We start from the raw sequence: 27,351 nt of genomic DNA, 5'->3' as shown, positions 1-27,351 counted from the left end.
GCCCCCCCAGCTCGGATCCTTTTGGGGCATATGTGTAATTCATAAAGCAATACAAAGACTATCAGTGCTCTAAAGAAATATCTTAGGTATTTGAGCAAACAAGGGCATTCTAAAACATCATGATAATTTCTCACTTGACACCTTTCTTGTATACAGTGAGTCCTCCTTTATTCGCGGATTCCGTATTTGCAAGCGTACCTACTCACTAAAATTTATCTGTGACCCCAGATCCACACCCGTGGGGCCGTCACGGTCCTGTGCGGGCATGTGCAGTGAAAAATATGAGTCACCCGACATGCATGTTGCCAGCTGAGGCCAGACAAGGTCACACCCTGCCTTCTTGTTCCAGCTCGTACTGTAGACAAGTGTCCTGTTTGCAGTGTGGTTAATGCCATGTTCTTCACATTTTTGTGCTCTCCGTGGGTGATTGGGCTGCTTGAAATGGCCCCCAAGCATTGTGCTGAAGGGCCGTGTGGCATTACTACGTGCAAGAAGGCTGTGAAGCCTCGGACAGAGAAAATCCACGTGTTAGATACGCTCCATTCAGGCCTGTGTTGTAGTCCTAGTGACCATGAGTTCAATGGTAATAGATCAGTAGTATATATTAAATACGGTGTCTTTCGAGAGAAACACACATTAAACAAGGTTATGTATGGATGGGTTGATGGAAGTGTAGGCAGAAGCTCCCGGAAGCACAACTTTGGGTCTCCGCTAGGAGCAGTGATGCGGCACTGGCTAATTTCAGTATCCACTGCAACTTTACGGAACATCCTGACAGTGAATACTGGGAATCAGCTGCAGCTTTTTATTTTGAAATCGTTTAAGATTCACGAGAAGTCGGGAGGCCCCGACTGGGGGTGGCTCAGTCGGTGAAGCGTCTGCCTTCGGCTCAGGTCATGATCCAGGGTCCTGGGATCGAGCCCCGCTGCTCCCTGCTCCGAGGGGGAGCCTGCTTCTCCCTCTCCCTCTGCCTGCCACGCCCCCGCTTGTGCTCTTTCTCTCTCTCTCAAATAAATAAATAAGATCTTTAAAAAAAAAAAAAAAAAACCTCTCAGAATGTTGAATCCCACTCCCCAGAAAAGCTCTTGAGAGAAGTACATTCATTTTCCTCAAGTGCTGGTTCCTTACCCCCGCCCCCAAAGGTGATGGTCTGCACGCTGCAGAGAACCACAGTCCCCACTGCTTTACCTGTGTGACAGAAATGGGTGGGTGCACTGGGGACCCAGGAGCCAGGTCGGAAAGGCTAGTGGACAGATCTCGTCCTAACGCTGCTGGTTATCCTTGCCTGGAGGAGCGCTTTCGAGTGTGGTTTTCACCCTGAGAATGAGCGAGCCAAGCAGAGCGTCCCAACCAGACTGGATTTGTCAAATTGGAGAGGGTGACAGTTTGGCTTTCTGAGTTTCATCTTTCCATCAGAGGGAAAGGTGATCAGAGCATACACGCGTCCTACTATCTCAGTTCCTACCTTAATGAGCGGAGGAGTGCGAGGAACCCTCTGGAGCCCCCGATGTGTTTTAGGTTGGCTTACAATCCTTGTATAAAATAGGATCAGCCCCTCTTGTCCACTGTGGTGCTCAGATTCTAATAGTGTACTTAGGATCAGGGGTGTATGTGGCCGTACATCATGCCCTGTGGTCTCTGGGTCTCAGAGTCATCCTGACATCTGATCTCAGGTTAATTACAGTCGTGTGTGTGTGTGTGTGTGTGTGTGTGTGTGTGTGAGAGAGAGAGAGAGATGTCGACATGAGCCACACCAAGCGCAGAGCTCCCTATTTAGTGATCTTAGATTATTGACAGTGAATCTAAACTCCTCTCTGCTTTTTTACCCCCTGCCAAGATGGAAGGGGTGTCGGGATTTTTTGTTGTTGTTGTTATTTTACCAAAGAAGAAGATAACTGTGCGATTTCCAACTAAATGGTCACAGTGGGGACCAATTTCCTGCCCTCCAGACCCGCTGTCTCAGCCAATACAGTAGGAGAAGACGCAGCTTTACATTTCTAGAAGGATCACACGGAGGTATAAAAACGGCACGGCCCGGCCTCGCAGCGCGCTGGGTCTCGGAGCCGCGATCGTGAACATGGGGAACACGCATTCCAAAAGCGGTCACAGAGACAGCACGCTCCGCAGCCACCCCGAGCTGTCTTTCTGCAGCTCTTTTCCTCGGAAATGGAGCGAGAATGTCTTTCTAGATAACGAGCTGCTGACCTCCAAGATCCTGTCCGTGCTGCGGCCACAGTCGGAACGGGGCTTTCGGACAGGCCACCTCCGCTACCCTGCCCACTTTCTCAGCACCAACTCTGTGTTTGCCTCTGTCGCAGCGTCCCTGAAGGAACACCCGAGGGCCACCCTCTTGTCTGATGGCAGCCCAGCCCTGTCCAGGAATGTCGGCATGATGGTCTCACAGAAGGGGGGTCCGCAGCCAGCACCCAGCCCGGCGGGAACGGGGACACAGCTTGGGTAAGTGGGGTCCTGGCCCTGCGCCAGGTGCCTGTGGAGGGAGGGAGGGAGGGAGCAGGATGTGGCTCTCCGAAGGGAGACCCTCAGGTCCGTGTGAACCTGCTCGTTGGCCCCCAGCCACACCGTGAAATTCCTATTAACACTTGCTTCGGAGATTCGATCCTCTTCTTTATTGAAACCCCGTGTGTTCTGGGCGTACTTGGCCGTTGGGAGCCAGTTTGTTTCATACTCTCGAAGGGCCCTTGGACAGGGTTCCTGTCTGTGCTGGAGATGATGCTAGAAGTCCCACTGAGGTTGCCATGGAGGTAGCATCCCGTTATTTATGCCTTACCCTTGTCCTCTAAAGACTTGGAGGTGGTTCCCGTAATCCTCTACTCAGCAGTGTTCGGGTGGAAAACCTAACGCTAACGAATGTCCTTGTGGTGGTCCTTCTACGGGCTGGTGGGGAAAGGGGCTGATTATCTTCTTCCACTAAGAAAGGGCTCTCCCTCCACCCTCGACTGAGTGTGGCTGTGTCCACCCAACTCTTGGTAGAAAGTAGTCCAGGGGCTCCAGTGGGCTCTGGTGGCCGTTAAAGGAAGCATACAATTTAACGCACCCTTAGAACGTGCCTGGACATTGGATTGAAGTTAGTTATGATGGAGGAAGTCCTGATGTGATGTGGACAGATAGTCTCCTAATTTTTACAAATGATCTGTGATAAAGTTTATATTGAAATCCAGAAAGTTCTCAGATAGACTTGCCTTCATGGAATATGTGTTGTGTGTTTAACTCAATTTTTTAGAATAATTGTTTTTATGATTCTTATTTAGACCAGTCACAGGAGAGATGGATGAAGCCGACTCTGTATTTTTAAAATTTAAGCAGGCAGCTGATGACTCTCTCTCACTTACGTCTTCGAATGCCGAGCCCATTTTTGTAGAAGGTACAGTCCCCTCGATTCTTTCACGGATGTCCCTCAGTCTCCACCCACACTGGGAAGGGCTGGGACCCACGTCCGTGTGTCCATGGGACGCTGGCTGGGGCGGCCCAGAGCCAGCGAGGCTCCGGCCCTGAGCAGCAACCTCTTACTCCCCCCTCAGACCCCTGCACAGCCTCGCTGAGGAGTGAGATCGAGGCGGACGCCCGCGATTTCGAGGCTGAGTCCTGGAGCCTTTCCGTGGACGCGGCATACGCAAAGAAACAAAAGAAAGAGGTGGTAAAGAGGCAGGATGTGCTCTATGGTAAGAAGTTCTGTGCCGTCACACTGACCTTCCACTTGCTTCTTTTCTGCCTTTGTTCTGATTGGTTGCACCTAGGAGTCTGGGCTCCACTGAGACCTCAGGCTCCCCGCTGAGACTATGGGGCCCACTCCACCTGCTCCCCAGAGCAGCCCTGCCTTCCCAGTGAGGGAAGAGGTGGCCTGGGAGGGCTTTGTGAGAACCCGTCCCTGAGGATGAGTGTGGCTGAACACCCAGTCCTGACTCATCCTGACCCTTCTGGTGACCCCGAGAGAGAAGACTATCCTGGGCCCATCCCAGCCATCCGTGGTGACCACAGACAGGTCTGGGGTGGCTGTGACTAGGAGACTTGGGGGGCATATGACAAAGCACTGGCTCCAGGGTGGACGCCCTGGCCGTGGGCAGCCATTCTCGTCAGATGGGAGGTTACAAGTCACTGTGCAAACCATAGCTTTCGGACACAGAGCCCATCCCCGGGCCAGGTGCCATGTTGCGGGCCCCACGTATGTCCCTCCAGGCGTCTGGACCCCCATAAGCAGGATGACAAAGGCCCAAGACACCCTCACTGGAATCTGAGGCCTTTCTCTCCCGAAAGCCCTTACTTGTTCTTATGATTCTCTCTCCGTGGGAATCATTCCCCAAGACTGACAGTGTTGTCGCCCCAGGAGATATTTTCTGTCCCTCATCGGTGCTCTGTGAGAAAGTTCTGGCATATCAGTGTCTTCACTTTCCACTGGGGTCCACTGACCCCTGCGTCCCTCCACGTTTCACACCCTGAGCTTTCTGCCCAGGCCGGAGTAGATTGGGGTGTGGGCAGGAGGAGAACCCTATGGATGCTTCGCCTCAGGGCTCCGGGCCCAGGGCAGAGATCCTGCAGGGAGGGATGGAGACGACCAGGCTGGATGCTTCCATCCGGGCAGCCCTTTGCCAGGTTGTCTCACCCTCTGGGCAAACACAGGCCACGTCCGGCCCCCATGGCTGGTGGCCCCAGGCCTGGCTCTGCTGACCTGTGTCTGGTCTCTAGCCGCTTCCAGGCCTTGATTTGAACAACAGCTACACTCCAACACGAAACCTGATCTGTCCCTGCCTTTTACCAGAGAATTAAATTCTTCACTTGAACTCTGCTTTTTCATCGGTTATAGTCCGGGTCTGGTCACTGGCCTGCACAGGCGTGTGAGTTTCACATCCCAAGGAGTGGCGTTCACCAGAACAATCTTCCTGCTTAAAACAGCCTCGAAATGTCTTCAGGCCTGAAATCCTCTTGTGAATGGGAGGTCCCAGGACACAGCCTGAGTCACGCCGGCCCTTGCTGCTCCCTTACACTGGGGCCCCGGGGGGATGGGAGGCCCGCCCCCCAGGCAGTAAGACCACCAGGGGAAGGGCCTCGGTGGGGAGCTGGGAGAAGCCAGCCAGGCGCCCGGTGGGCAGGCGGTTCGCACGCGTGCCGTCGTGGGCCGCGGGAGGGGCGAGGCGGGTCAGTCCTTCGGTCCGTGTCCCCGCAGAGCTGGTGCAGACGGAGATGCACCACGTCCGGACTCTCAAGATCATGCTGAAGGTCTACTCCAGGGCCCTGCAGGATGAGCTTCAGTTCAGCAGCAAGGCCATCGGCCGCCTCTTCCCGTGTGTGGACGAGCTGCTCGACATGCACAGCCACTTCCTGTCTCGGCTGAAGGAGCGCCGCCAGGAGTCCCTGGAGGAGGGCAGTGACCGCAATTACGTCATCCAGAAAATCGGGGACCTCCTGGTGCAGCAGGTGGGCATGCCAGCATGGCCACTGGGCCTGGGGGAGCCCCTGCCTCGTCTCTGTTCCATGCAGTCGTGAAAAGAACATGGCCTCTGTTTATCGAGAGCCTCTAGCGGACCGCGGCCCCCGGCCTTTCGGAAACACAGAGGCCTAAGTGCCGAACACACCTGCGCAGACACTCGCCACCGTCGCACTCTGGGCTGCTCTTTGGTTGCTCGGCTGGGCCCCTTGTTTTTGTTTTTCTGGTTTGACCTCCGTGTTTTTGGCTGTTCGAAGCAGGCCTGTGGTAAAGGGTGCCAGCCCTGAATTGACTTCTGAGTCAGTCGACGTCCGAGCCTAGGCCAAGGTTGACAGAGGGGGCCCAGAACCCCTTGTCTGACCTCAGAGCGCTCCAGGCATCCAGAGTCAGCTCGTTAGAGTTAATTAAAAGAATGCCCCTTTTGCTTTTTTTTTTTTAAGATTTTATTCATTTATTTGAGCGAGAGAGAGAGAGAGAGAGAGCGCGCGCGCCCTATCGGGGTGGGGCAGAGGGAGAGGGAGAAGCAGGCTCCCCGCTGAGCAGGGAGCCCGATGCGGGGCTCGATCCCAGGACTCTGGGATCATGACCTGAGCCGAAGGCAGACGCTTCACCAACTGAGCCACCCAGGGGCCCAGCTTTTAAATATTTCTAACATTTTTCAGCATAAATGTTCTCCTTCTTGGACTGCAGGAAGTTTTACAGCTAAAGCCCATTAGAAAGTTTTCTTGTCTTCCTTATTGTACCTTGTGACGAGAGTGCCGCCCTTGTCCGGAACTGAAGCATTTCCCTGCCTGAGTGCTTGTCAGATTCTAAGAAAGTGGAGGCACAGGTTTATTTGAGACGTATTTTAGCAGAGTCAGCTGAGCCAGACGAGCGCACTCCCTGGCGGTTCCCCTGCTCCTTTCCACTAACATCCCTGTTGTCTTTCTGCAGTTCTCTGGCGAAAATGGGGACAGAATGAAAGAAAAATACGGTGTCTTTTGTAGTGGCCACAATGAGGCCGTCAGTCATTACAAGTTGCTGCTGCAGCAAAACAAGAAATTTCAAAGCCTGATCAAGGTAAAAAAAAAAAGAAAGAAAAAAATTTTCTTAATTAAAACATGTATCCTCTTTGCCGGAGGTTGTTTTCCACAGGACTATAGGCTCTGGGAGAGCTTAAGATTATAAGGTACCTGTTATAAAACAGCGATTTTCAGGTTTTTGTTTCCTTCTTCCACCACAAACTTGTTCAGAACACATCAGGGAAGTCCAGATGTAGAACAAAGCAAAACACACCTTCGTTCTCGGCTGCACCAACAGGCCCTAGCGTGGAACCTGCTGGCTCTCATTCCTCAGACTGCCGAGGGGACACAAGTGTCGTTTCAAGGGGCCACCTGCCCTGGGATCTGCCCCTCCCTCGCCTCCTTCCCACTCCGGTCCCCACTTGCCCCCCGCATTGCCCCGGGCCTGCGAAATAACCCACACCTGCCTTCTGCCTAACAGTGTGCAGGTGCTCAAAGCCCAGACCCAAAAACGTAGCATCCAGCCTGAGTCCACCAGGTTGGGCAAGGCCCTGCCTCCAGCATCCTTGAAAGCATACCTGGGTCAAGGCCACTTGGCTGTCGGCATGAGTCCTGCAGCCGCCCTGTCAGTGCTGCTTGGTCCCCGGGGACTTTAATTTGAAGCGATAGCCAATAACTAACGGTCTAGAGTTACGAAGGACAGGTTTTCAAATTCTGCTCCCTTATCATTGCAGTGGATAGACATAAAAGGGAGAGGGTCGCTCCGGGGTTGGCCCTGGAAGCTCGCAAACCCCGCAGTGCTCTGCTGGTCCTGCTCAGAAGTGGCTCTCACAATTGTTGGCATTCCTGGAGTGTGTGGGTGCAGGGGGAGCAGGGAAGCGGAATGTGTGGAATGCTCTGGAGGGTACCGGAAACCGCTCTCCGCCCTGCCGAGAAATGGCTTTGGATGACGGCCTTCTGGGTCCTGAGCCAGAGGTGTGCATCGGGAGCCAGCAGGGGGCTGACTCGGGCACAGGCTCAGTGTAGTTCCAGAGGGTTCTGACAGCCGTCAGTCAGGGTTTTCGTGTGTGGATATGCGGGGTGGGGGGGGATGTGCACGCAGCCGCGATACACAGCTCTCCAGGTGATTCCCTCCCACCTCCCTGGCTGGTTCTGGTTTCTTCTTAATGGGTTTTACTTGGGGCGGGGGGGCTGCCTTTACTTCTGTGGCCTTTCTACATACAGCAGGCAAGGCCCTACTTCCACTGAACGCTTGAAAAGGTCCTGCTGGGCGCCTGGGTGGCTCAGTTGGTTAAGCGACTGCCTTCAGCTCAGGTCATGATCCTGGAGTCCCGGGATCGAGTCCCGCATCGGCTCCCTGCTCAGCGGGGAGTCTGCTTCTCCCTCTGACCCTCCTCCCTCTCATTCTCTCTCTCGCAAATAAATAAAAAATCTTAATAAAAAAAAATTTTTTTTAAAGAAAAGGTCCTGCTGAGCTGAGAAAGGGAGAAGCCTCCAGCCGGGTTGGCACAAGCTAAGATGCCAACAGGGCATTTTGTTTTCCATGTCATAGAAAATTGGCAACTTCTCCATCGTGAGGCGGCTTGGCGTGCAGGAGTGTATCCTTCTGGTCACTCAGCGCATAACCAAGTATCCTGTGCTGGTGGAGCGCGTTATTCAGAACACAGAAGGTAAAGTAGCTTTCCTCGGGGCGCCTGGGTGGCTCAGTCGCTAAGCGTCTGCCTTCGGCTCAGGTTATGATCCCAGGGTCCTGGGATCGAGCCCCGCATCGGGCTCCCTGCTTGGCGGGAAGCCCGCTTCTCCCTCTCCCACTCCGCCTGCTTATGTTCCCTCTATCGCTGTGTCTTTCTCTGTCAAATAAATAAATAAAACCTTTAAAAAAAAAAAAAAAAAGTAGCTTTCCTCGCTGCCCTGCCCGTTGGTTGCTGCTTTGAGGGGCAGTCTCTTTCTGCCCCGTTTTAGCAGTGGATTGGATAAGCGCCCCTCTGTGCTCCGTCCCTGGTTGTCTGGGTTCGTGCTAAGTGCTGGGGTCTCCGACCCAAGAAAGATGGGGTGCCAGGTCTTATTTGCCCACTATTACCCCGCAGGCAGGGCCAAAGAAGGCCCTGGGTCATTATCGGGGGAGTACATTAATGTTGATCCAGACACAGAGATGGCCTTTATGTCACGTGCCTGGAACCTGGAGGGTGGAGGAAACAGGGCACACAGCCCAGCCTAGAGTTCTCAGAGGCCAGGGCCTGACCACACCTGACCATACCTCCGCCACCTCCAGGAGATTCGGGCCCTGGGAGGAGGAGGGAGTGTTTTATGGAGAGCAGGGCTATGCAGGGCTCTCATTGCGTTCAGTGGAGGCTCTGTCTGGGCAAAAACCAAAGGCCGGGCTGCCACATTTCATTTGGAGAAGCGTTTACGTCTCCGGAGATCCGAGTTGGAAGGTGGATTCTTGAGGGCCCTCTGCGCAGTGGCTTCAGGGAACAGCCCTCCCAGGCCCCGGCGCGTGTCCGCTTGCATCGGGTTGCTGGAAGGGGCGAAGGGAAGCACTAAGTCTGCTGTGTGTGGCAGCTGGCACCGAGGACTACAGAGACCTGACCCAGGCCCTGAACCTCATCAAGGACATCATCTCCCAAGTGGATGCCAAGGTCAGCGAGTCCGAGAAGGGCCAGCGCCTCCGGGAGATCGCGGGGAAGATGGACTTGAAGTCCTCCAGCAAGCTCAAGAACGGGCTGACCTTCCGCAAGGAGGACATGCTGCAGCGGCGGCTCCACCTGGAGGGCACGCTGTGCTGGAAGACCACGTCGGGGCGCCTGAAAGGTAAAGGCCTGTCCCTCGCCTCTGCTCGGGGGGGACCCTCCCGTATCAGCGGCGCCATTCTGCATGAGCGGGTGCAGGCCTGGCTGCGCCGGGGCCGAAGGGGCTTCGCACGCCGAGTCAGAATGAGACAGGCAGGCAGGAGCGTGGGAAGAATGAGACAGCACCCTCTTTCTCGAGCTTTGAGGCGCTGTGGCACCCACTAGGAGGGCCACTAGATCACACTGAGCCCTTGACTCCTGAGCAGAAACCCCAGGCATCGGGACACCCCAGGTTTGTCAGAGGCCCTGGGATACCAAACAAGCAGCCACTGAAGGGCCCCCGTGTGGGTAGACGCACCACCCGGACCGCTGACCTCAGTGTCCCCAAGCATCCCCCTCACTGCTCGGGGTGTCCTTCAAGCCCCACCTCCAAAATCCACAGTGTACTTCCAGACCAGAGAGCACTCGGGACTCAACCCTGAGTTTCCTGGCTCATTTCATGAGCTTCTGGAAACATCCTCACCTGTCCGTTAACATCAGCATCTTTTGGGCGCCTGGGTGGCTCAGTCGTTAAGCGTCTGCCTTCGGCTCAGGTCATGATCCCAGGGTCCTGGGATCAAGCCCCGCATCGGGCTCCCTGCTCGGCGGGAAGCCTGCTTCTCCCTCTCCCACTCCCCCTGCTTGTGTTCCTGCTCTCGCTGTCTCTGTCTCTGTGTCAAATAAAATCTTTAAAAAAAAAAAAAGAAAATAGGTAGACGGAAACCCTCAGGCTCCCAGAGGAGCCTCACGGCACTGCGCTGGGTGACCAGGACCCCTCTCCTGGGGCCGAAGCCTCCCCGGGACGCATCCGTGTCTGCCTGGCAGGACCCATGTGTCCCTGCGACCTCATGAGACATTTCCTTCTGTGCTTTCTCCTTAGATGTCCTTGCTGTCCTGCTAACCGATGTGCTCTTGCTGCTACAAGAAAAGGATCAAAAATACGTCTTTGCCTCTGTGGTAGGTGTCCTGTCTCTTCAGACGAAGGGTCCTGCCTGCCTTAGGGACCCTTAGGGGCTTGCCGCCCGGGGCCCAGAAGGTTCCGGCAAGGCAGGAGTCAAATTTTCTGAGACCGGGGGTCCTGTCTGGTTGCCTGGGGAGGCTTCAGGAGCTCGTGCTAACATCCTGTCCAGTCTCAGCCTTTACGTTTCTGTGGCTCTTCCTCTCTCGGGGCTCAGGGTCTCGGGGGCTCCAGCTGACTCCCTGTCCTGCCTCCTCTCCTGAGTAGGACACCAGTCATACTGGACTGGGCCCACCCTAATGACTTCATTTTACTTTAATCACCTCTGTGAAGGCCCATCTCTAAATAATCACAAAAGGGTCTTTTCCCCCCCCAGATGGCAAATATCCCTGCTCTGAATTATTTGAGAACAAAGGGGGCACACGTGTCCCCCACCACCCCCTTCCCCTCAGACTCTCGGTTCCACACCTGCTCAGATGCAGCAGGGTGAAAGGGGTCCTCCCCCCACCTCACCTTCCACCCACACAGGACTCGAAGCGCCCGGTCATCTTGTTACAAAAGCTCATTGTGAGGGAGGTGGCCAACGAGGAGAAAGCCATGTTTCTGATCAGCGCCTCCCTGCAAGGGCCTGAGATGTACGAGATCTACACCAGCTCCAAAGAGGAGAGGAACACTTGGATGGCTCACATCAGAAGGGCCGTTGAGAGGTGAGAAGGGCCCATGTGGGCGTTCCCTCCCCCCAGCTGTTTTGCCCTTGGCTTTGACAGTGGGCAAAGCAGCTGTGACCTTCAAGTACCCGAGAGAGTGCTGGAGGTCACGGGTAGGCAGGAGATCCCTCTGCTCTTCCTCTCCCTCATTCTGCCTTGGTGCCTTGTCCATCCTCAGCTAAAGGGAACACGTGGCCCCATTTCGGCTCCTTCTGGCAACAGCTCAACCCTGTCAGGTGCTAAAAAGGCCCAGATGTTGCTAGTCAGTGGGTGTGGGGCCAGGCTGTTCTACGCTTCTGTACTAGTGGGATAGTGAGTGACACCTGACCCGGGGGCCGGACCTGTTGGAGGAGGCTGTGGTGTCCTGCCCTCCTTCCTCAGGCCACGGGACCCCTGGGGACCCCAGCCAGCCTGATGTTCCCTCTCTCTATGCCTGGAAGCTTCCTGAACCTGCTCGATGCTCAGTTTCAGTCCTGCAGGTCCCCAGGAAATGAGCTGTCCTCAGTCTCCTCCCCAACATGGTGGCCAGGCATGGAACCTACGGCTGGTGACGTGTGGACACCTGAGGACAGGATAAATGCCCATGGCTGCCTTCCTCTTCCCCCTCGTGTTTCTCCCGCGCCATTAACAAGCTCAGTTGCCCACAGGACGAGACGCTCTGAGCAGCGGCTTCTGCCAACAGAGCTCTCAGTGCCCATTGCCGAGGCCACCTGCCCGTGAAGCGTTGTTGCCCACCTGCCCCCTCTCCCTGCAGCTGTCCGGACGAGGAGGAGGGGCCCTTCAGCGAGGCCGAAGAGGAGAAGAAGGTGTTCGAGGCCCGCGCCCTGAGGCTGAGGGACTTCCAAGGTAAGGGGAGTCTGTCTGGACCTCCGTGCCCACAGCGTGTCCCCCGTATGGTGAGAAGGCCCTGGGAGACCGCCAGCGACATTTCTGTCCTGTCCCATTGGGGTTGGCCACGGAGCAAAGCTCCACCCGAGCAACCAGGCGTTTTGCTGTGGCCCATGTCACGTCCTGCAGCCCTGCAGAGCCTTTGTGGTTACGCTTTGTCCTGAGATAGCGGCGCTCGGGGCCCCTGAGCCGTTTCCAGACGCTCTGGCTTTGCCACACACCCTGCCACCTCCCTCGGTCCCTGTGCGGGAAGGAGCTCACCGTAGGTGTCCAAGGTCACAAACGTAAAAACCCCAAGGGGACTTGGACAGCACAGGACCCCACAGTCTCCCTCCAGAGCCTGGCAGACCCAGACCAGCCTTGGCTTTTTGGCTGCGGACCTCAGCTTCCTCCTCCCTGTTTTAATGTTTTTAACTACTTTATTTAGCTGTAATTCGGACACAATACTATTCAGCCACGTAAAGTGCACCATTCGATGGCTTGTAGTCTGTATCACAAGACTGTGCAACTTGCGCACAGAAAGAAACCCCATCCCCGTTAGCTGTCACTCCCGGTTCCTTCCTCCCTCAGCCCCTCGTAACCTCTGTTCATCTTTTGGTTTCTATGAATTTGCCAGTTCTAGGGATCTTGTATAAATGGAGTCTTGCCGTGTTTCTCCTCTTGTGTCTGGCTGATTTCACTGAGCCGGATGGTTCAAGGTTCAGCCACATTGTAGTGTGTGTTGATTTGCTTCCCTTTTAAGGCCGAATACTGTTCCATTGTAAGATGCACCCCCTGGGCTTATCCATTCCCCTCCCCGGTTTAAGAGATGCCTGTGAGAATCCAGTGAGGTCATCAGCAAGAACAATCCCGGGGACTCTGTGGTCTCAATCAGCCTCCCTCTTGCCTCTCACTAACTGAGTCATTTAATTTTCAATTAGGGAGCATTTAGGCCATAAGGACATAAAATTAGGTAGTATATATTTTATTTTATTTCTCTTTGTGGGGAGAGGTGTGTTTGAGGTTATTCATTAATAGAAATGTCCAAAAGAAAGGGGGTGGGAGGGACCTCCCACTGACCCCGGAAGCACAGTGCTAACGCAGTGTTCCTTCAGACTCTTTATTTCTGCCCGGTGGTAATAAAACGCATGCCCTGCATAGATATGTCTCCGAGGGGGCAACAGTGTCTATTCATCACTCATCCTGACAGGATTCTTACTGTTAGAAATAGGTACTTTCTCTATGGAGATAGTCTTTCCCATCTTGGATGAAAAGCTGGCCTCATCCTTCACACTGGACCATCAGGGACGCTCACCAAAATCCGGAGCCAGGCCGGGCCAGCCCCTCCCGCCATATTCCCTGCACCCTGCAGCTTCCTCCAGGGTGACAAGGGGAGAAACAGGAGTAAGACCGTGACTGGAAGGGAAGGGACAGAAGTGCGTTTTGCATGTGACATGATTATTTGCCTAAAAAATCTAATAGAATCAACTAGAAAACTATTGGAACCGGTGAGGGCGCCCAGTAGTCCCGCCGAACGTGATGTGTATACTTGGGCGGCCACTGGTGAGAAAGTTGCTGTCGCAGCAGCAACAACAACAAAAAGCATAAAACCCAGAGACCTGTAAGGAGTGTGGCCTAAATGCCTAAAGGAAGAGTCTCAGGAGAAGAAAACGAAGTCTTGTAAGAGTCTCGCTTAGGTCCACACTAATAACCCGGCCTGTTCTGGTCCTCGCGCACACCCCACGGTGTTTGGGTTTTATAATCGGGGCGAACGATCAGAAGACAGGGCCGTGCCCTCACCTGCCCCGCGGGATGCTGGACTCAGGGTGGGCTGCGGGTGGGAGCCGGATCCCCAGGGAAGATGACCCCGGAAGGCCAACCCCCACCTCCTGGGGCTTTGCAGAGCGACTGAACGTGAAGGACCAGCAGATTGCACAGAGCCTTGGCGAGAAGCAGCAGATCTACCTGGAGATGGCGGAGATGAGCGGGCTCGAAGACGTCCCTCAGTCGCGACTTCTCTTCCGAGGAGGGGATCCCTCCGAGACCATGCAGGGGGAGCTGATCCTCAAGTCGGCCATGAGTGAGAGTAAGGAGCCACGCCTGGGGGCCCTCGCTGGGCGCTGGCCCACTGCCGCCCCACAGTTCTGCAGGGGGGTTCCTCCTCCTGGGATCAGCACTGACACCCCCACCCCCGGCATCGGCTAGAGCCGGAAGGTCCTTCGACACCCCCGGCAGACTCGCAGCCCCTTTTCCCTGTCTGTCAACCCGCTACATGCCGGGCAGCACCACGCTAGGCCCCTGGGATCTGAAGTCCACCAAGACGGGTTCCCCACACTCAGGAGGTTCTCCTTTCTGAGAAGTGGGTCCCCGATGATGTCCCCAGAAATAGGCACACGTCCACATGTGGTGGGTCACTTCAGACGGCTCCTAGACCCACCAGGCCCCCCCGACCCCGGCGGGCTGCCCCCATCTCTAGGCGGGAAGAGGCTTCTGAGCGCAGTGGCCACAGGAGGGTGCTGGCTAGTGCGCGGCCCGCCCTCCATGTGTGGCAGGCCGGGCAGCCCGGGCTCGTTGAGTCCAGCAGGACAGCTGGCCCCGCTCTTGCAATGGCAGACGGGAGAGACAGCTGCTGCCCTCCAGACCTTTCCTTCAGCGTGAGGGGAACGGAGACCAGAGGGGTCCCCTGTGGACTCTGCGTCTGCTCAGTCTTGTTTCCTCCAGCCACACTGACCTTCTGCTTCCTCTCATTTCTTCAGTGGCCATTGTTCTTGGCCCCCTGAGGACCCTCTCGTATCCTGTGCCTCAGCCTGGAATGTTCTTCTCCCCACCTCCTCACTTGGCCAAAGCCCGTTTGTCCTAGAGCGTTTTGTGTGACCTGCCCTGCCCCCAGAGACCGTCTGTGTGACGGCCGACACACAAGCACACGCCCGCATTGTTCACAAGGACCAGGGCGTCCGCATCCACTCCCACACGCTGCCCCCGTGGTCCACCCTGTCCTGCAGACACGGGTTGGCGTGTCCTGGTTGTAGTACCGGAAGTTAGGGAATGCACAGGTCAGGGGGCTCAAGTCCCATGCCGGGGGAGTCGAAGACCATGACCGACGCCCTGCAGGCTTCTCGGGCCTGAGTGCCCAGGCCCCGCCACGCTCTGACACCCACAGCCTGGCTCCACAGTGTGACTCGGTGCCTCCTACCTCCTTCCACAGTTGAGGACATCCAGACCCTGATCTGCAGGCAGCTGGGCAGCACCAACGGCCAGGCGGAAGACGGGGGAGGCTCCGCGGGCCTGCCCCGCAGGGCAGAGACTTTCGGGGGCTACGACACTGTGAGCATCCCCGGCAAGAGTGAGTGGTGCCGCGTCCACCTGGGGCTTCTCGGGGCCCCTCCGGAAGATCAGCAGCAAGAGGTGGTGCGGGTTCTTGGAACGTTCCCAGCAGCAGAGCCGAGGCATTTGCTGCTGGACATCTCTGCTGCTGCTTCCCGCCAATGAGTATGAACCCTCTAGTCAGGTTCTGGAACCTTTAGGGTGTTGTCAGTCGTGCTCCGAGCAGCACCCAGGCAGCCTTTCCCTCTCCTGCCGGTCTCTGCGTCTCAAATACTGCGTGGCAGCCCGGCCACAATTTCCTACCTGGGCTGGGGGCGGGGGGCCTGGCCCGGACCCCTGTGGGACCTACGGCGTCCTCATGCGCCTGGATTGGGCTTTTCAGATGGCAGTTTGAAGAAGGCCTGCAGCAGCGACCCCGGCTCCCAAGACTGGCAAGGCCCGGTGAGCAGCCCAGACTCGAAGCCCAGCAACACCCCAGGGGCCTCTGAGGACGCCCCACCCGCAGTACGTTGCTTCCTTGGGATATTCTCGAGCCAAGCACAGAGTCCGCCCAAGCCCTTTAAGTTAGCGTTCACACGTGTGAACAGCTCTGTGTTTGGGGTTGTCTAGTTTTGCCGTCTCAGGACGTGTAGTGACCAGTGCCATCCCGTTGTACCGGGAAGGAATCTCAGCTCAGGTGAACCTGCGGGCAGGCGAACCTCCATGTTCCCTCCTGCACCTCCTGGGAATAGTACGAGGTGCCCAGGAGGGGGGTGAGGGAGGGAACAGGCCCAGGGCGGGAGCTGTGGCCGCATCAGCAGCCGAGGGGCGCTGCGGGGACCGTGAGCACCGAGTCTGCACGTGTGTCCTGCTGATGCACTTGGCTGCTCCCTCCCCTTGGACTCCGGAGGCCTACGCTTACCAGGCGTCGGGGCCAGAGCGGGGTCAGGCTGCGGGTCGGGCTCACCTCCGCCTCCCACGGGCTCCCCTGAGCCCGCGCACAGGCTTCACCCCCAGGAGCTGTGGCCCGGCGCGCCTGGCCCCCGAGCCGCCCCACGTGAGCCCGCAACAGCTGCCCTCCGCCTCCAGGAAGGCCGCCCTGTGCGCTCCTTTTCCAGACACCGAGACTCGGGGGTCTGGTCAACAGTAAGCAGGTCCTTAGTTGTCTGTGTTTGACCCCGTGCTCTCCGCAGGTGGCGGTACCCGGGGCGGAGTCCGGCCGCTGTCTGCCCGCGGCCCTGGAGCTGGAGGTAGGCCCGGGGCTCGGCCGTCTCCCCAGGGGCGGGCATGCACAGCGCACGCGGCTTCGCGCAGGGAGCCAGCGTCTCTCTCCCTCTCCGCAGCTTGTCCAGCGGATCCAGACCCTGTCGCAGCTGCTCCTCAGCCTCCAGGTGCGGGGCGGGGGGGGCTTCCGGGGGGAGGGCAGGCCGCGACCATGCCCTTCTCCCGCCCCTGCTTGAGGTCGGGGCCTGGGGAGGGGCGGGCCTCGTCCTAAGAGCAGCCGGGCCGCCGCCGCCGCAGGCGGTCATCGCCCAGCAGGACAGCTACGTGGAGATGCAGAGGGCCTCCATCCAGGAGCGCGAGAAGCAGCTGCGGCTGCAGTCCACGCGCGGGAACCTGCTGCTGGAGCAGGAGCGCCAGCGCAACTTCGAGAAGCAGCGCGAGGAGCTGGCCGCCGTGCAGAAGCAGCAGGGCCGCCTGCGCGGGGAGCAGCAGCGCTGGGAGCGCGAGCGGGAGCGCCAGCAGCACGAGCTGGCCCTGGCCTCGGCCCGGCTGCAGCGGTGCCAGAACGAGTCGCTGCAGCTGCAGGAGCGGCTGAGCCAGGAGCGCGAGCAGCTGGAGCAGCAGCGGCGCGCCTACCAGCACGACCTGGCGCGGCTGCGGGAGGCCCAGCGCGCCGTGGAGCGGGAACGCGAGCAGCTGGAGCAGCAGCGGCGCCTCCGGAAGCAGAACACGGCGCCCGGCGCGCTGCCGCCCGACTCGCCGGCCGAGGTGGGCGCGGGACAGGGCGCCGCGCGGGGGCCGGGGAGGGCGGGCGCGCCCCAGCGTCGCCGTGGGGGTGCGTGTGCAAGCACAACCTCCCGGCTAGGAGCTCAGGTCACCCATGGACCCAGAGGAGGGCGGGCAAGCGGGCGAGGCTGGCGGGGGTCGGGCGTGCACCGTGCAGATCTGAGGCCAGTGGCTTGGAGGGGCCCGTGGGGGGGGTGCGCTCCCCGCGCCTCCCCGCCCCCCCCGCAGGAACGGCTTCGGGATGCATCCTCTGCTGCCCTTCCAGGCCCAGCCGCTAAGCCACACTCCCAGCTTCAACGGGGAGGGGCCGGAAAGGCCCGCCGCGCTCGCCAAAGCGCCAGGAGCCCGGGCGAGCACGCCGCTGGCCGGCCCGGGGCCCGAGTTCCCAGAGCGCCCCGAGATGGCTCGCCGGGACAGCGCCCCCGCCGAGAGCCGGCCGGCCAAGAGCGATGTGCCCATCCAGCTGCTGAGCGCCACCAACCAGATCCAGAGGCAGGCAGCTGTGCAGCAGCAGATCCCCACCAAGCTGGCCGCCTCCACCAAGGGCGCCAAGGACAAGGGCAGCAAGAGCAGGGGCTCCCAGCGCTGGGACAGCTCAGGTGAGCCCCAGGGACGGGCCGGAGCTGGGGCGGGCGCGCCGAGCGCTGGCGGGCGCCTGCCCGGTCCCTACGGCCCTGGACTTGCAGGTCCAGTCGTGGGCTCTTTGTGAGACCAAAGCGGCTTCTTGTGGACAAACCAAAATGGGACCCCAGGGCCATCCTCTGGAGGGCACACCTGGCGACACCTGGCTACGTTCCAGAGGCCCGTCCCCGCCCCACATGGAGGTCTCATCCCAAGAAGGAAAATTAAAACATCAGACCCCGTGTCTTTTTCCCACCTCGGCCCTCAAACAGGGACCGGGGCCGACAGAACATCTCGGCAGTTCAGAAAGAGGAGCCTGGGTCCCTTGGGGACATCAAGGCAACGGGTGCTAATGCTCCCCACTGAGCCCCCACCCAGGGACGATTCTCGTGCCCAGGTCTCTACCGTGTCCTCATCCCACAGAGGGGACACTGAGGCCCTTGCATAGCGCACCCTGCAGTGAGAGGTCTTTCCTCCAGTAGAGGAAGCCCAGGGACTCCCGCGGGTGCTGCCAGCGTGCAGGCTCTGGCCAAGGGGAGCCAGCCCTGGAATGTTCCCTGAGGAACAGGGCCTGTGTGCCAGGACTGCTGGGCTCCGGGGTCAGGGGGTCGCTCTCTCGTCCAGAGGCTGAGTTACTCCAAGGGCCCTCGAGTCGGGTGTCACTGTCTCTGGGGCTGAATGTCTGGTGGGTGTGTCCCCGGCCCAAACGGGGGGCTGCTCATGTGCCCGGAGCGAGGCCAGACAGCCCAGGCTGTGCCCTCCCTCCCTCAGCCTCCTTCGACCTGAAGCAGCAGCTGCTCCTCAGCAAGCTCGTGGGCAAGGACGAGAACAGCGCCCGGAACCGCCACTCGCTGAGCCCCGTCCTGCTCAGCAGCCACAGCTCCGTGTCCCCCACGGGTGAGCCCGCCCCCCCCCCCCGGGACAGCAGGGCCACCGTGGTGCCTGGCGGCTGCTGACAACCAGCACTCTCCCTCTCTTCCAGACCCCTGCTGCCCGGCCCCGGCTGACGTCCCCCCCGAGTGCTTCTCCCTCAAGCCCGGGGGCGCCCCCGTGCCCCCCTCCCCCTTGCCACTGCCCACCACACCGGGCGGCAAGGAAGACAGCAGCAAGGAAGACGTCATCTTCTTCTAGAGGGGGTGTGGCTCGAGGTGCAGACCCCTCCCTGTCCTGCTCTCCGGGGAACAGCCCAGTCCCTCTCCTCTCCCCGAGCAAAGCACCACCAATGGCTGCTGGCTGGGGCCGGGGTCGGGGTCAGGGTCAGGGTCAGGGCCAGGGCTGGCCGGTCGCCTTGAGCCTCTTCCTGTAGGATTAGCAGTGGTGCCTGGGTAACTTTCTAAACCTTTTTTTTTTTTTTTTAACACAAAAAGGAAAGTTTTTAATCGAAGGTTGAACCAGAGCTAACCCAAGAGACTGTGTGCAGTCGTAGCACCCGCTGGGGAGGGAGAGCGAGCGACTCCACGCCACTTTTCCAAGGTAGTGACAGACAGTGGTGGCTCCGCAAGATGCCTGAGGACAGGCCGGACCCCAGGCTGAGGAGCAGGGGCTGGCCCTGGGGCTGGGTGGCGTCCGCAGGATCCGCTTCCGAAGCAGAGACCTACCTGTGTTCATGGTGAACTTCAAGGCCAGGGCGTGAGTGCAGATTGGGGGGGGGGGGGACACAGCCCAGCCGGGGACAGAAGGCCACAGGGCAGGGCGTATGAAGAGGACAGCCAGTGGCACAGGTGACAGGTTCTGTAGGTTCTGAAAGGGACGGACCATAACTCACTTTAATTTGACAGAGGTTTTTAAAACCTGCTGTTGCCAAACTTGGTGCTTTCCAAAGGCACCTCAGCGTGGTGGCTTCTGTGGGGTTCGAGGGCCCCAGCCGTTCTCCGAGCGCTCAGCCTGTCCGGAGAAGCCCAATCGACAGCGTTAGCCAGGGCAGCTCGCCTGAGGGTCCCAGCCCCCATGAGATGGGCGGGATTTCCTGCGGCTGCAGGGAGGAAGGCCCCAGGGCAGGTGTCCCTCACCCTCAGGCAGGTGCTGGTACAAGGAATGGAGCGGTGGGGCCGCCACGTCCTCGTGGACGAGGACGAAATGCTAGAGGGGTCACCTAGGGCCTGGAGACCTCAGATGGGCAGGGGGCTCCAGGTGCCTCGTGTCCAGTGAGCTGAGCTAGCCTGTTGTCAGCTCCCCTGGAGGACAAGGGCCACCCATCCCGCTGCACAGCTCTAGATGCTGGGGACCACGCTGGATGTCCAGGAGCGCTCTGGGGCTGGCCAGTGGGTCAGATGCACACTTCAGCTGTGGAGGAACTCAAGCCTGGGTGCAGGGTGGGGGAATGGGGATACTCCGGCCTTTGGTCCCCGGGCTCCCCCACTGAGCCCAGAGCCCCGTCCCTCCCAAAGTGCTCGTGGGAGGACTGGGGCCCCAGCTGACCAGTTCCGAACCTCTCCCAGGCACAGTGAGTGGTGTGCCGAGCCCGGCCCCTCTGAGAACCTCTGCCTGCTCCTTTCTCTCCCCCGGCCTCCACTTCGTGCTTGGGGCCTGCAGCATCCGCGCATCCTTGGGGAGCCAGGAGAAGCGTCCTCCCTCGGTCCTGCGACGCGTCCGAGCTCCTCTGTGCCATGTCTGTGATCAGTGTTTGCGTTTTCGTACTGAGACATCTCCGAGCACTTTAGCAAAGTTGACTTTAAGTTGCTGTCCTGTTGTGAAGCGAACATCTCTGGGCCCTCATGCTGGGTGATTCCACCGCCACACACCCCTGTCCACCGGCTCTGGTCTGACCCTCCGAGACGCCCTGATTCCTCAGCCGGTGACAAGTCCAAGGAACCGCCGCTCGGCCATGTGGCAGGGAACTGGGGTGTCCCACCACGGGGCCACACAGCAGGGCAGTGTCATCGTGGGTCCATCTCTCGTCCGGGCAAGGTCACTCCCGGAGAGCCCGATTTTATTTGTACGGTTGGTGGTTGAGCAGATCCTCTTATTTCCGTGGAACCTGTGCACGTCTTCGTTAATTGTGACCATAATCTTAGTCCAGCCGACAATTATTTTTACGATGATTGCAACATTTCCTCACCGTGGGGTCTTTTAGAACCACCTTAAAACTTAAGACCTGATTCCAGCAATAAAAGTATCGAAGATGAGCCGACAGGAGTGTTCGTTTGGGGGGTTGGGGTTTTGTTTTAGGATCCTCGGCCCAAACGTCAGTGCTCTAAGGGTGGCTCATGTCACCGGGCGGGGCGCCCCTCCCACCCGTGCCCAGGGCCCCACACACTCCCCTCAGGAAGCTCCGGACGATGACCGCATGCAGACATTCGGAGTCCGAGGCGCTGGGGATGCCTGGGGGCCCCTGGGAGAAGCAGCCCTCCAGACGAGGCTGAGGTGTGGGGATGCGGCCAAGTCCTCTCCGCTCTGGCGGGGTGCCCTTCCGCTTAGGCCTGTCCCTGTGCTCTTGGGATGCCAGCCTCCTAGGCAAGGAGCCACTGCCCCGAGTAGGGCCATCCCCAAGGCCCATCTGCCTCCCTGCTCCCCAAAGGAGCTGAGTTTGCTACGGCAGGTGCTCCCTGGGTGCTGGGAGAACGCTTTCAGGCCCCGCTCCCAGGAACTGACTGGCTCTGCCCCCACCTAAGAGGCTGAAGTTGCCAGGCGGGAAAGGGCACCGGGCAGGGGGTGTGGCCACGCTACAGGCGGGGCTTCTCGTCCGCCCACCGGTGTGTCCCAGCACAGCCCCAGCCCTGGCATCTGGCTCCACCCAGGCCCACGGGGACACCAGCCTGCCGGGGGACCTGTGACGGGACAGGTTACGTATGTGGGTGTTCCTGTGGCTTCCCCACAAGCACAGTGCTCTGAATGCCTTACAGGTATTAACTCCCCGAGTGTCCAGGCAGGTAAGCAGGTAGTGCTGTGACCCCCACCCCAGCCCCCCTGGTGCCCTGAGTGCTGGGAAGGGGGCCTCTGCTAAGGGCCAAGGGGAGCACGTCCCCCCTTTGCGAGAGGGGAGGGGGAGGCTGACCCAGCCTGGCCCCCTCCCCTCGTCCAGAGGGATGGGTGGGGCAGGGTGCTCCAGCCAGGGCCAGGTGGGGGGGTCTTCTGCACCCCGTGTTAACCCTGAGGGACCCCGCATCCCAGCTTTTCCCACGACATAGCTTCCCTGTGGGACAAGAGGCGGGGGGGTGTCACATGAAGCCTCGGGGGCTGCAAACTGCCGTTTTTGTTGGCTCTTTCCGGTGCTTGCGGGACGTAAGGGACAGCCTGATGCCCTCCACTTTCTGGCTAGGACCCAGAGGTGGGGGATCCGAGGCCACGTCACGACGGGCAGACGTGGGCTGGCCACCATCTGCAGGCACCTCTCACGGGGCAGCCTGAGACATCCCATCCCGCCATGATCCCCATGACGTGGGAGACGAGCGCAGCCTGGAGCCCGTAAGACACTCAGACCAGCCCCAGGCCCAAGCTGTGGCGGAGCGTGAAAGGCTTCGGCCACAGTAAGCACCCTGGAGCTGCCCGGGGGGACAAGACACAGACGTGGCCCCTGTGCCCGAGACGGAGGCGCGGAGAGCTGCTCGCCTCGGCTGAAGGCTGCTCAGGGCCAGCACGTTCCAGAAGGCGGGCTGGGGAGGTGTGGTTCCCAGGCAGCACCTGCACCCCCCCTCAAAATGCACGGGGCCGCCGGGAAGGAACAGGGCGTGTGACCGGGAGGCCTGCAGGTGGGAGGGGCTGGGGGCCAGTGATTTAGAAATAAGCTCTCACACTGGGCCCAGCACCAACACCCTATTTAATCGATCACCATCTCGACTTTCCTGAGGCCCGCGTGGCGCACGCCGTCCTGGCTCCCCCGCTCGCCTTTACCGGAATGCAGCCTTCTCTGCACGTGAGGCCCGGCGACCCCTACTCTGGCCCTGAGAGGAGCCCCCCCACGGAGCCCCGGCCTAGTTGGAAAGGCCCTGGCCCTCGGCCCCCGGGGGGCCGCACCCCTGCCCACATCCTGGCCCACCGAGGGCCCGTGCCCGAGGCGGCCCCGGGCGTTCTCTGGATTACGCGTCCCTACACCTGGCATTGAGTCGCTCAATTACAGACCCAGCCCCCGCCCGAGTGATTTCTGCTTTGTGGGAAGGGGCGCTCCGGTGGGGTTCCGGCTGCACCCACACCTCCCCGGCCACGTCACGGGGTGGTGGCCTCGGCCCGGCCAGCCTGGTACACGCTGAGGAGGGAGGAGATGGTCCCGAGGAGGCCCACGAGCCACGGGGGGAAGCGGCCGGCCCACAGGACACCCGGGGGCAGCCAGTGCACGGCGTTGGCCAGATCGGCCACGTTGCTCAGGAGGGTCAGCACCTCCGACCGGACCTGGGCCTCCATGGCCCTCCTCTTGCTCCGGGGCAGCCGGCTGTGGGGGCAAAGAGAAGCCGCTGGGGAAGACCCAGGCACACCCAGGCTCACCCCAACGGGCAGGAAGAGGTGACAGCAGAGCGAGTGAGGAGAACTGGTGGGGCTGTGTCCCCGTCACACCCCCCTCCGAGGGAGCCCACAGCATGAACAGGGCACAGACGGGTGTGGGAAGTCTCAAACCCACACCTCAGTCCTCTGGGCCCTGGAGACAGGCAGGGAGCTGCGGGGGTGGGGGGGCGGTCGGGGCCTCAAGCCAGCCTCGGTTTCCCCATCTGAGCCAGCCCCTGGAGCTGCTGTAAGGCCCCCGCGCAGGCCCGCACAGGCGTGAGGCTGGAAACGTGGCAGCTCACAGCACCTCTCCGGCTAGGGAAACCCAGCAGCGTCCCCAGCTTGCGGGAGGAAGTCAGCCTTTCTCCCGGGCAAAGCCCTGGGGTCGTACCTGGTGAAGGCCACCGCGGGGCCCCTCAGCCTCCGCCTCAGCGTCAGGACCATCCTCAAGGACCTGCAGCAGGCAAGCGAAGCAGGGTGGGGGCGCAGGGGTTAGCTCCCCATCGCCAGCCCAAGGGGAGGCTGCCGCCCCCCACCCCCGACGGCCACAGGTAACTCCAGCGCCCTGCGCCCTCCCAGAGCACCAGACCAGCCTGGGCCTCGGAAGCTCCTGGGGACTCCTAATTCGGACCCTGACCTGCCTGCACTGTCCACACAAGATCTGGAAGCATCTAGTGCTTCTGATGCTGGAGCCAGGCATGTGTCCCTGGCCAGGTGACCTGTCCCCGGAGAGCATGGGGACACAAGTCAGCACCTGCAGTGAGGTAAGTGGGTCTGCATCAGACCACCTGGAAGACCGGGGCAACACGCCGATTCCTGCGCCCCGGGTTCCCACACTAGCAGAATCCAAACCTGTCGGCATCTGGGCATCTGCATTTCAGCAAACTCCCTGGTGACTCTCAGGTATCTTGGGGTCCTACGGACACCAGGTCGGGACCCTCACGCTTGCTCACACCAAATAGAGAGACACGATGGAAAAAGTATAAGCTCTAAACATGAACAGGCACAGCACAGACGATTTGAGGACAATGCCACCACTCTGTGATGCTGTAACAGTGGGAATGACTCATTACACACCTGTCCAAGCCCCCAGGACGTGCAACACAGAGTGAATCCTGATGTAAACCACGGACTTGGGGTGCCCGTGACTTGTCGACGTGGATTCATCAACTGCTGGGGGAGTTTGATAATGGAGGGGCTGTGGGGCAGGTGGGGAATCTATGGAAACCCTCTTTACTTTTGGTTCAATTGTGCTGTGAAGCTAAAACTCTAAAAATAAAAGTCTATTTTAAAAAAGTAATGGGACCGGGGCGTCTAGCCGGCCTAGTCGGTAGAGCGTGCTTTCTGGGCAGGGAGCTCGGAACAAATGCACTCAGCGCATTTACAGAGAGGGAAATGTTCAGAAGGAAACCATTATTTGAAAGTTCTAGAAACAGTATGGGTTTCAGAAGCACACAGCCAGTCAGGAAACTCCTGTTCTCTCTGGGGACATTTGCCGACGACCACGCACACACGCACAGACCCGGGGAAAGGCATCCCCCTCCAGCTACTTCGGTCCCCGGCCTGGAGTTCCTTCCGCTTCCTGGGGCCAGTGGGCACCATCATGCCCTCCAAAGATATCCACGTCCTCATCCCCAGGCCCTGTGAGCGTGCTCCCTTACGTGGCACAAAGGACTTTGCCGATGGGACTGAGGTAAGGGTCTTGAGATGGGGGAGGACGTGGGGTCCTCACGGGGCCCTCATGAGGGGGAGGCAGCAGGGTCGGAGTCGGAGATGTGCCCAGGGAAACGGGCTGTGCTCTGAAGACGGAGGGGAGGGACCACGGGCCAAGGACTGCAGTGGTCTCTAGAAGCCGGAACAGGCAGGAATGGCTTTTCCCCCCGCGAGCCCTGCCCCCACCTGGAGTTTTAGCGCAGTGAGTCCACACTGGACTTCAGACCTCCAGAGCCGTGAAACAGTCGGCGTGTGCCGTTTCAAGCCACTGGGTTTGGAGGAGTCTGGTAGAGCTGTGGGTCTAGGGAGGCGCCCCTTACGGCCTGTTGGCGGGCATTAAGGCTACGTACCTGGCAATGCCCAGGAGCAGGGAGAGGCCCCAGAAGGCTGTGCTCAATGTCCACCACCGGGCAGAGTCCACGCGGAGGATCTGGGCATCAGCAGCCCAGGCAATGTGCTCACAGGGGTAGTAGAGCTGGTCGGCCAGGTTGCCGAGGACCGACACGCAGCGGACAAAGATGTCGTCCTCCTGCAGGACCAGGAGAGAGGGAGAGAGGGGGGCGTGGGCCTGGAGTCAGACCTACCCAGGCCCATCTTAGGGACCCAGACCAAGCCAGATGGCAGTCACGGGGCAACGTCCAGGCCCAGCAGGCTGGCCCATGGCGGGCCACTGCAAAGGAAGAAAGGCCCGATTGCCACTTCTCAGCAGTGTGGCCATCATCCACCCCCACCCCCCACCCCATGGAGCAGAAGCTGTCAACTTAGCTGCACAGGGGATCCCCTGGAGAGCTTCAAAACCCCAACCCCAGCCCCAGCCCCAGGGATTCTACCTCACTAGGTCCGGTGTAGGCCCTGGCACCAGGAATATCTTTTAAGTTCCCGGATGATTCCCAAGTAGGACAACTCAGGATGCCCTGCATCAGGGCCTTCCCACCCTGCAGCATTCCGGGTCCTGCGCACGGGTCTCCAGGCCAGGCTCCCTGGCACCGGGCTCTAGGAGAGCAGTGAGGGGGGAGCCCTGCAGAGCACCCCGACCTGACAGGGCAGGGTGGTACTGAACACGCTCAGTGCGGACAGTAAGTGGGCACCAGGCTGCAAGGCTTGGGTCACCACTCCAAACCAGAGGGGTCACGAGGCCCGCAAACAGGCAAACTGAGGTACTTAGGGGAAGCTGCCACCTGCCCTCCTCACACAAGGACAGGCCTCGGGCCTTCGAATAGCAGAACTCAAGTCCTCGACCAAGTTCCACCAAGTTCCAAGCCACGGCCTGTATCCAGTGAGGCAGGGCCAGCTGAGGCTCAGGAGCCTGGTGCCCACGCCGCATTCTTGGGGCCCACCCCTCAGGACTCTGCCCCTTGGAGGCCTCCAAGCTGGGGCGGGTTCCCCCATGTGTCCTTCACTTCCTGCTTTCAGCCTCCTCATCCTCACTGCCTGCCATACCCCTCAAACTCCCCTCCGGGGTCCCCTTCCTTCCTAGTAGCCAGCTGGGATCCTGCCTCCCTCTAGGTTCTGAACTCCACTCCAGCTCCCCCATCCTGCCTGGGACCCTCTGGTGTGTTTGGCGTATTTCAGTCCTCCCCCGAGAACACGGCCCTCCCTGCCCCCTCTCCAGTGTGCTCCTTCCACTAGGGTCTGCAGAGAAGCAGCGAGGCCGAGGCCCTACACTGGGGGAGGAGGAGATGCTCACAGGACAGGGGTGCAGACACCTAAACACCGGACCCAGCAAAAGGAGTTGTTGTTCTGGCCAAGGGACATACAAGGTGCAGAGGGCCCCTGTCCCTTGTCTAGGGACGCAGAGATGTTGGTTCGGGGAAGGGTCCTCTGAGGATGCATGGGAAGCGTGCCCTAATCGAAGACGAGGATAGGAGATGGGCGTCAAAACAGGAGGAAGGTCCAGAAAGCACTTGAGATTGAGGTGACTGGGCCACTGGGCACTGGAGTGGAACAAGGGTGGGTGCATCTGAACGTGGAGTGGCTCAGAGAGGGGACAGGGGTAGGGGGGACGGGCGGGGCAGCCCAGGGAGGGGCATAACTTGGCCAGGCAGGCCCAGGGGGGCTTCCGGGCCCATCCCCTGGGGAAATATCCCCTGTTGTAACAGCAAAATCGACATGTCCACCGTCGGGGGATCAGTTACATAAATCACCATCCAGCTCTATAGCAGAGTACGGTGCGGCCACAAAGAAGGAAGGAGCTCTGTTTGGACTGATAGGGAGCGACCTCCAAGCTGTGCTGTTTAACAGACAAAAGCAAGTGCCAAACGGTGTACCAGCCGCACAAGTAATTACGTAAACAGGGTGATTTGCCTGCGCACGGACAGGACACCTCGTGAAGGAATCACAAAAAGCTGGCAACAGTAGCTGCCTCTGAGGAGGAAAACCAAGGGGATCAGGTAGGAGGGAGACTTTTGGAATGTGTGAATGTCTAAGCCATTTTTTCATTTAAATTCAAATGAGAACATCTGACCATCTCACAAAAGCAAGCAAAATT

General features: G+C 59.4%; 2 protein-coding genes across 3 annotated transcripts in view; one reads left to right on the top strand and one right to left on the bottom strand.

The window, feature by feature from the left end:
* The first annotated feature begins 2,062 nt into the window (after window positions 1-2,062).
* ARHGEF18 (Rho/Rac guanine nucleotide exchange factor 18) lies at window positions 2,063-20,860 on the top strand. 2 transcript variants are annotated; one of them, XM_081812186.1, is made up of 19 exons: window positions 2,063-2,457; window positions 3,270-3,382; window positions 3,540-3,680; window positions 5,180-5,430; window positions 6,374-6,499; window positions 7,994-8,111; window positions 9,004-9,252; window positions 10,150-10,226; window positions 10,756-10,934; window positions 11,689-11,780; window positions 13,705-13,887; window positions 15,007-15,144; window positions 15,508-15,566; window positions 16,298-16,354; window positions 16,448-16,495; window positions 16,626-17,096; window positions 17,380-17,713; window positions 18,507-18,632; window positions 18,718-20,860. In XM_081812186.1, the coding sequence occupies exons 1-19, from the start codon at window positions 2,078-2,080 to the stop codon at window positions 18,864-18,866; spliced, it is 3,291 nt and encodes a 1,096-aa protein (XP_081668312.1). In that variant the 5' UTR covers window positions 2,063-2,077; the 3' UTR covers window positions 18,867-20,860. The 2 variants fall into 2 exon arrangements, with proteins under 2 accessions (XP_081668312.1, XP_081668308.1); XM_081812182.1 differs by having other exon boundaries at window positions 15,508-15,629.
* Window positions 20,861-22,696: 1,836 nt separating this feature from the next.
* The window catches only part of PEX11G (peroxisomal biogenesis factor 11 gamma), a 6,682-nt gene continuing 2,027 nt past the window's right edge, over window positions 22,697-27,351 (bottom strand). Inside the window, exons 3-5 of the mRNA XM_006742297.3 lie at window positions 25,214-25,392; window positions 23,542-23,604; window positions 22,697-23,100 (exon numbers count right to left, since the gene is read on the bottom strand). Of these exons, the coding sequence (XP_006742360.1) occupies window positions 22,878-23,100; window positions 23,542-23,604; window positions 25,214-25,392 (465 nt within the window). The 3' untranslated portion in view covers window positions 22,697-22,877. The remainder of the gene's footprint in view (window positions 23,101-23,541; window positions 23,605-25,213; window positions 25,393-27,351) is intronic.

The sequence above is a fragment of the Leptonychotes weddellii genome, chromosome 1 (genome assembly GCF_054177405.1).
Source record: "Leptonychotes weddellii isolate Sample4059 chromosome 1, ASM5417740v2, whole genome shotgun sequence".
NCBI classification, from domain to species: domain Eukaryota; kingdom Metazoa; phylum Chordata; class Mammalia; order Carnivora; family Phocidae; genus Leptonychotes; species Leptonychotes weddellii.
The sequence above is the reverse complement of the archived record's forward strand: the minus strand, read 5'-3'. Positions and strand labels throughout refer to the sequence as shown.

Bases quoted from the DNA above. Each gene is read 5' to 3' on its own strand.
- ARHGEF18 (XM_081812182.1), top strand. From the start codon at position 2,078: ATGGGGAACACGCATTCCAAAAGCGGTCACAGAGACAGCACGCTCCGC. The intron at 3,383-3,539 runs GTACAGTCCCCT...CTCCCCCCTCAG, and splicing joins CGAGCCCATTTTTGTAGAAG to ACCCCTGCACAGCCTCGCTG. The intron at 16,496-16,625 runs GTGCGGGGCGGG...CCGCCGCCGCAG, and splicing joins AGCTGCTCCTCAGCCTCCAG to GCGGTCATCGCCCAGCAGGA.